We start from the raw sequence: 6,663 nt of genomic DNA, 5'->3' as shown, positions 1-6,663 counted from the left end.
GCGCAGACACACTGCTCAATGTCTGCCCTGTCAGACTGTGCTACCACTGGGCCTGTGGGGCCTTGGTTTGGATGCAGCCCTGTTTTACAGCTCCCCTTATATTTCCCCTTGTTGTATTTCTCCTCTCATCTCTCTGTAAATAAATACTTCCTTTTGTTATATCATTGTACTTTTCCTGTGGGTGGGTGTGTTCACTCTGTGGGGTTTGGAACAGGTGCCCCTGGGGTGGAAGGGATTTCTCCTGCTGCATTCCTGCGTGCGCTGTCTCTTGGCCTGAGCTGCCTGCAGAGCAGACTCCATCTTGGCCATGAGGGCGCTAAAGTTACACTTGGTGGCCCGTACGGGGCATTTTGCAGTACACACACACACACCCCTACGTTGCACTCCCTGGACTCTCCTTCACAGAGAAAAGAAACTCCTGAGTGACTTTCATCTCAGTTTAAAAAAAAAAAAAAAAACATGGAGAGAGGATTATTAGAAGACCTGTGCCGAGGAGCACAAATCCCAGTAACCAAAGCTATGCTGGTGGCGGAGTTACCAGAAGAGATGGAACCAAATGAGATTGAGGAGAGCCTAGATGCAGCTGATATACTGGGGAGGGTAAAGGTCCACACCCGTATTTACAACCGCAAAGTGCAGGGCATGGTAGCACTATGTACTCATTCCAAGGAGGCAGATCTTGATAAAGTGCCCAAAGAGGTGCAAGTAGAAGGTATACCCTGGACAATCCTGGGAGCAGAGCAGTTCCCTCCTAGTGTGACCATGTCACTTGAGGTGGATTCTTTAGCGCAGAAATTGCAAGCTCTGATGGTGGATGAGAAGCGGACAAGAGAAGAATTAATTTTGGCATTAGGAGGGGCTCCAACACCTACAGCACCCAGCCTGGTGGGATAGGCCAAAGAGCTGGGAAACGCTCTCAAAGATGCATTGAAGCCGGTATATGACAGTGCTCCATACAAGCGGTTACATTCTTTCTCAGGGGTGTCACCTGTACCTTCAGGGGAGGATGATTACGTGGCCTGGAGGGATTTTACAGTGCCACTTGTCCAAGAGTGGGAATGCTCTAATGCTGAGAAGCAGAAACGTGTGCTTGAGAGTCTGAAGAGACCTGCCATGCGACTTATCCGAGCCCTGAAAGACTAACAACCAGCTGCCACAGTGCAAGACTATTTAACCGCTCTTGAAAGTGTCTACGGTGCTACTGACAGCAGTGAAGACCTGTATTATCGTTTCCGCCATACCTATCAAGAGCCCCACGAACGATTGTTGGATTTCATCAGGAGACTAGAGGATTTGCTACAGCAGGTAGTGCAGAAGGAGGGCATCCCCATCAAACGCATTGATTCTGCTAGGTTGGACCAAATCCTTTGGGACACCTGACAAGATGGGTTGATGTTGTGGCGACTGCAGCTGAGGGAGCGGGCCCAAAACCCACCCCCATTCCACAAGCTCATTCGAGAGATACGTGAAGAGGAGGAGCGATTGTTGCAAGTGGATGCAGTGGTGCAGCCGAAGATGGCAGCGAGTCACACTACCACAGTGCTTGGAGAGATGGAAGACACCCCGTCAGTGGCAGCAACACTGAGAGATTTGACCCGAGAAGTGGCCATGATGAAGGCTCAGGGACATACTGTGCCATCCTCAAGAGGGGAGAGCAGCAGGATGAGTGACAGCCGTCGAGAAGGTTTCTGTTATAACTGTGGAAGAGATGGTCACTATGCCTTGGACTGCCAAAACAAGACAGATCATGCAAGGGTATCTCAGAGATTGCAGCAAACCATTAGGAAGTTTCAGGGAAACACCAACAGGGCTTGGGGAAGGAGCAACCCAAGACCCTTGAAATTCCAAGGCTCCCCAGAAAAAAACACAAACAGGGGTTACAAGTAAATAAGGTTTTAAAAATGTTTAAGAAGCTTCATTTAAAATTAAATTAAAATGCAGAGCCCCCTGGTCCAGTGGCCAGGACCTGGGCAGTCTGAGTGCCACTGAAAATCAGCTCACATGCCGCCTTCGGCACGCGTGCCATAGGTTGCCTAATACATCTTACATAGGCTGCTCTAATACATCTTAGGCTGGCAGCAGACGGTGCAGTACAACTGCTAGCCATCATCGTCGTCTCCTGGTTGCTCGCCAGAAGATGGTGCAGTACGACTGCCGGGATCGTCGTCTCCCATTTATGTCCCAGGCACCCCCAGCCGACCTCACCGAAGCCAGCCAGGAGCACACATATCTGCCCAGGCGCCCCGACCGACCTCACCGAGGTTGGCTAAAAGAGCACCCAGGAGACAACGACGATGGCTACCAATCGTATTGCACTGTCTGCTGCCAAAAGGCAATGAGCTGCTTCTGTGTAGCAATGCAGTACGATGTCTGGCAGCACCCAGGAGACATACGGTGACGGTGAGCTGAGTGGGCTCCATGCTTGCCATGGTATGTCGTCTGCACGGGTAACCCAGGAAAAAAGGCAAGAAATAATTTATTGCCATTGTTTTCACAGGGGTGGGGTGGGGTTGATGACATTTACCCAGAACCACCAGCGACAATGTTTTTGCCCCATCAGGCATTGGGAGCTCAACCCAGAATTCCAATGGGTGGCGGAGACTATGGGAACTGTGGGATAGCTACCCATAGTGCAGTGCTCCGGAAGTCAACGCTAGCCTCGGTACTGTGGACGCACTCTGCTGAATTAATGGTCTTAATAATCTTAAGTGGGGACACACACAATGGACTGTATAAAATTGATTTCTAAAAAATCGACTTCTATAAATTCGACCTAATTTTGTAGTGTAGACATACCCATAGAATCCCTTATGGTTGGTGTTCTGCAATGATCATTATTTTTGTATTTTGAAGTATAACAAAAAGAATAAAAGAGCTCTTTCATGTAAAAACCCACCAGCTTCTCCAAAACTTGAGAATTACCAGAGAGATCAATAAAATCAATGCTCCAACACTATCCTGCTGCTCCCACAAATACCAGTCCTTTTATTATTATTTGTGGTCATGTAGTGCTGGCCCTAGAAGCCCCAGCTGAGGGGTACCATATAAGGTACCATATAAACAGGTAAGGTACCATATAAACAGAGAGAGAGAGTCATTCAGTGAGCTCACAGACTAAACAAGCAAGAATGACCAAGGGGAAACAGGCACAGAAAAGCGAAGCGATTTGTTCAAGGTCACACAACGTGACAGCAGGGGAAGCTGGGAATAGAACCCCGATCTCCTATTCACGTGGCCTCTCCACTAGCTCTTTCTTGTAACACTCCTCACTTCCCCCAAAACTCTAGTAATGAGATGGACCTTGCTGCAAGCCATGGAGGTCAACAAATTTGTGCTATTTTGGACCAAGGAGTAGAGAAATGCATTCCAAATTGGAGGACCCATCATGAAGGACATCCTGCTGCAAGTTCCCTCTGTATTATACTGAGAGGGCTCCTGCTCAAATGCCTCCTCTGAACACCAATGCTGTAGTATAGCATGGGCAGAGAGGCAGTCTCTAACTTTCTGAAGTATTGAACTTAGCCATATTTTGATGTGGGTTTACAGGAGACCTATGACCTACAAATTCAGTCTGGTGTCTATAGAGGATAGTGAACCATCCTTAAGGAATCATCTGCTTGATTTTCTTAATATTTTCTTTGACACTTTTACATGAGCAGATATGTGTGTCTATACATCTGCGTCTTGGTTAGACAGTTGGACATCAGTTTTTCCTTTTTAGAGGTGGAATATCTCTTCCACCTGACATTACCTTTACTTAGCCAGGGCTGGGATTCCAAATCAGACAGTGGTAAGGCACAAATTGCCCTACAGCCTTCTTTTAAGAAAATTTGGCCTTGAAGTAAGGATGCATTTGGTGAGGGACTATTTTCCTTTTGAAACTGCAATAAGTCATCATTTCTGCTGTGGGTCCCATCGGAGCTTTTCACTGAAAGAACTACATAGCTTAGAAAGAATGGTCCGGACTAGAAATGACTGATATTTCAGGCTAAAAGAATCTGAGAATTGACAAGTTCAAAGAAGTGCTGTGATACCTGAGACATGTGAACCTGTGGGATAAAGAAATAATTCTCTCCTACTCAGCTGGAAAATGTACAGAAACAAAACATACAACCATATTTTTGTAAATAATATCACCTAAAAGGGCTCCCAGTGGTACTCCAAGTAGCTGTAAAGTACATTACAGCCCACCTCATGAAAACAGTGCAATTTATTTAATATTTACTTGGAGGTATATAATATAGAAAGAAAATGGGTGCATTGTTTGTGTGTCACCAAGGCATCTCAGGCACCCTTCATAACCTGCCTTTTTTCATGTCTTATTCTCACCCTGCATTGTAACATGTCATCACTTTCAGAGGCTGTATCTTAGGTTGGTGCCTGGCCCCCAGGCCCGGGCCAAGCTCACAGAAGTTGCGCTACGAACACTGAGTGAAATGCAGGCTGAGGACTTCGGAAAACTCCATCTGCTTGTGGCCCGGCTGGGTCTGTAAGGAGTTCAGGGAACTGGGTGCCCTGGTGGTGCCAAGCCCTGCAAGTGGCCCAGCTTCCAGCCAGAGGCTCTGGAGAGCAGGGTGACCATTGGGACTGCTGCCCCTGCTGCTCCCAGGGAGGCTCCTAGGCCGGCAGTCCCTTGGGAAGTGTGGGGCCCCCCTGAGCCTGCGGCCTCCTGGCGAAATGCGGGCGAGGCGCCAGTCCCTGCTGGGCCCCTGTGTGCGCCCCCGTGACAACCAGACCAGCGCAGCAGGATGCCGCTCCCCAGGCCCAGCCCCGCCAGCGGCCCGTTCCCAGCCCTAGCAACCGTTGCTGGGGGAGGGCGGTGCTCGACTTTTCCGAGGCTTCCCCACTCCGCGGCCTACAATCCCCATGGTGCCCCGCGGGGGCTGCCGTACGTGACGCACGGGGGGCGGGGCTCGTCTCTCCCCTGCCGTGTCCCCTTCCCTCGGCTCGGCGGGCGCCATGTTGGCTTGAGAGGAAGATGACAGGCGGCGGCTGCGGGCGCGGGGCAGAGAGCGGATCGCACTGAGACGGCCCCGGCCCACAGCGAGACGAGACAGGGCAGCCAGCCCGGCACTGGGGTCCCCGCCGGGCCGCTGAGGGAGCCGTTGGAGGGGGGCCTGGGGCGGCGGCGATGAGAGCAGAGACCTGAGGCTGCTGCGGGCTGGAGGCGGCTGCCGTTTAAATCCCCCTTGAGGCGCTGCCGCTCTCGGAGCGGCGTGGGGGAGGGCACCCCGGGCAGGGGAGAGACGCTGCCCTTCTCCCTCGCCCGTAGACACCGCGCAGGGTGGTCAGCCCCCGCCCCCGGCCCCCTCCCCGCCTCCTGGGAGGGCACAAACTTCAGCCGCTCGCTCCGGCCACCGGAAGGTCGCCCAGCCTGTCTGGGTCGCCCGCTTTAATGAGGAGGTGACTTGGGCGCAGAGCTATCCCGTGAATCATCCCGTCATTATCGGTCTGGGCTGGAAAAGGAAGAAAAACCCCCGCACGCAATTCATGTCACTGTAGAGCCCTGCCTGGTCCACCTGGCACCGCTGCTGCTGCTGACAAGGATCTGCTGCCACCTCCGGGCTGCTGCTGTGCCCGCTGGAGACCGGCTCCTCTTGGATATTTCCCCCTCAACAAACAGTCTCCTCGCTGCATATCAGACACTCAAGTAACACTGAACTTACTGCCGCCGAACCGCGCGCGGATCCCTTGCTGGGCGAGCTTGGTATTATTATTTTAATTAAAAAGTTGTTTTAAACCACCAGAGTATAACAGCAAGATGTCCAGCAGTGTCCCAGCTGACATGGTAAGTACCAGGCGCCTTATTTGTTGTCGTTACTACGGACATTGGTTGACTGTCTGTTGGGCGTGTGTTTGGGAGATGAAGACGGAAAAGGGGGGGTGGGGGTTCAGCAAAGAGGGTTAGCAGAAAATGACACTCCTGTCACTTAACGATGTAGGGGACAAAAAGTTCCAGCCTTCTAGGCCCCCCCCCCCCCATGTCCAGATACTGCTTTGATTTTTCGTAAGGGAATCAGGGAGCTGCAGGGTCGTCTCGTATGTAGTAAGGCAACTCGGAGAGATAATCGTCCTTACCTGCACCAGTGAGTAGCTGTCTGCGTCTGTTCATTTTGTGTAGCTGTATTGTTTAACTCTGTGAAGCATTTTTGATTGTAATGTGTGAGGGAGATGCTATACAAAATAAAACTCTACCGGAAACCATTTGTGTCCAAACCATAGCATACTGGAAAGCGTTTATCTTCCAGAACCAGCTGAAATTCGGCCCCATCCTGTCTCTCTGCCCCCCCTACCTCCCTTCCCACCAACACTTTTGCATCTAGCATTGATAGGGAGGTAATCTGTTCACTTGATACACGTCAACAGGCAAAAACTCACACATCTATTTACACAATAGGATCTCTTGTGTACTAGCTGCAATATTGACATTTTTCAAGGGCAGTTGTATTTCTTTTAGTGAACTGTACTTCGACCAGTATAGTTCTCTGTTGACTCCTTTTTGGACCTGCAAGATCAATACATTTAAAACCAGAAAGGTGTATAGATGGGCATATTCTGGTGCTTTGGGGGGGAGGAGGAGGGAGTTCTTGCACTAGTCTTTCAGGTCTGCAGCATGAATTTTCTGATGTATATTGAAAGAAGCTTTTTGAAAGAAGCTGTTAA

The 6,663-nt window shown here is 50.5% G+C and overlaps 1 protein-coding gene across 1 annotated transcript in view; it reads left to right on the top strand.

Moving 5' to 3' along the window:
* Positions 1–4,924: 4,924 nt before the first annotated feature.
* Positions 4,925–6,663, top strand: part of UBL3 (ubiquitin like 3) — a 62,703-nt gene continuing 60,964 nt past the window's right edge. The window contains exon 1 of the mRNA XM_039519038.1: positions 4,925–5,788. Within this exon, the coding sequence (XP_039374972.1) occupies positions 5,762–5,788 (27 nt within the window). The 5' untranslated portion in view covers positions 4,925–5,761. The remainder of the gene's footprint in view (positions 5,789–6,663) is intronic.

The sequence above is a fragment of the Mauremys reevesii genome, linkage group 1 (genome assembly GCF_016161935.1).
Source record: "Mauremys reevesii isolate NIE-2019 linkage group 1, ASM1616193v1, whole genome shotgun sequence".
In the NCBI taxonomy this organism is placed as follows: domain Eukaryota; kingdom Metazoa; phylum Chordata; order Testudines; family Geoemydidae; genus Mauremys; species Mauremys reevesii.
This window is presented reverse-complemented; position numbering and strand designations above follow the sequence as displayed.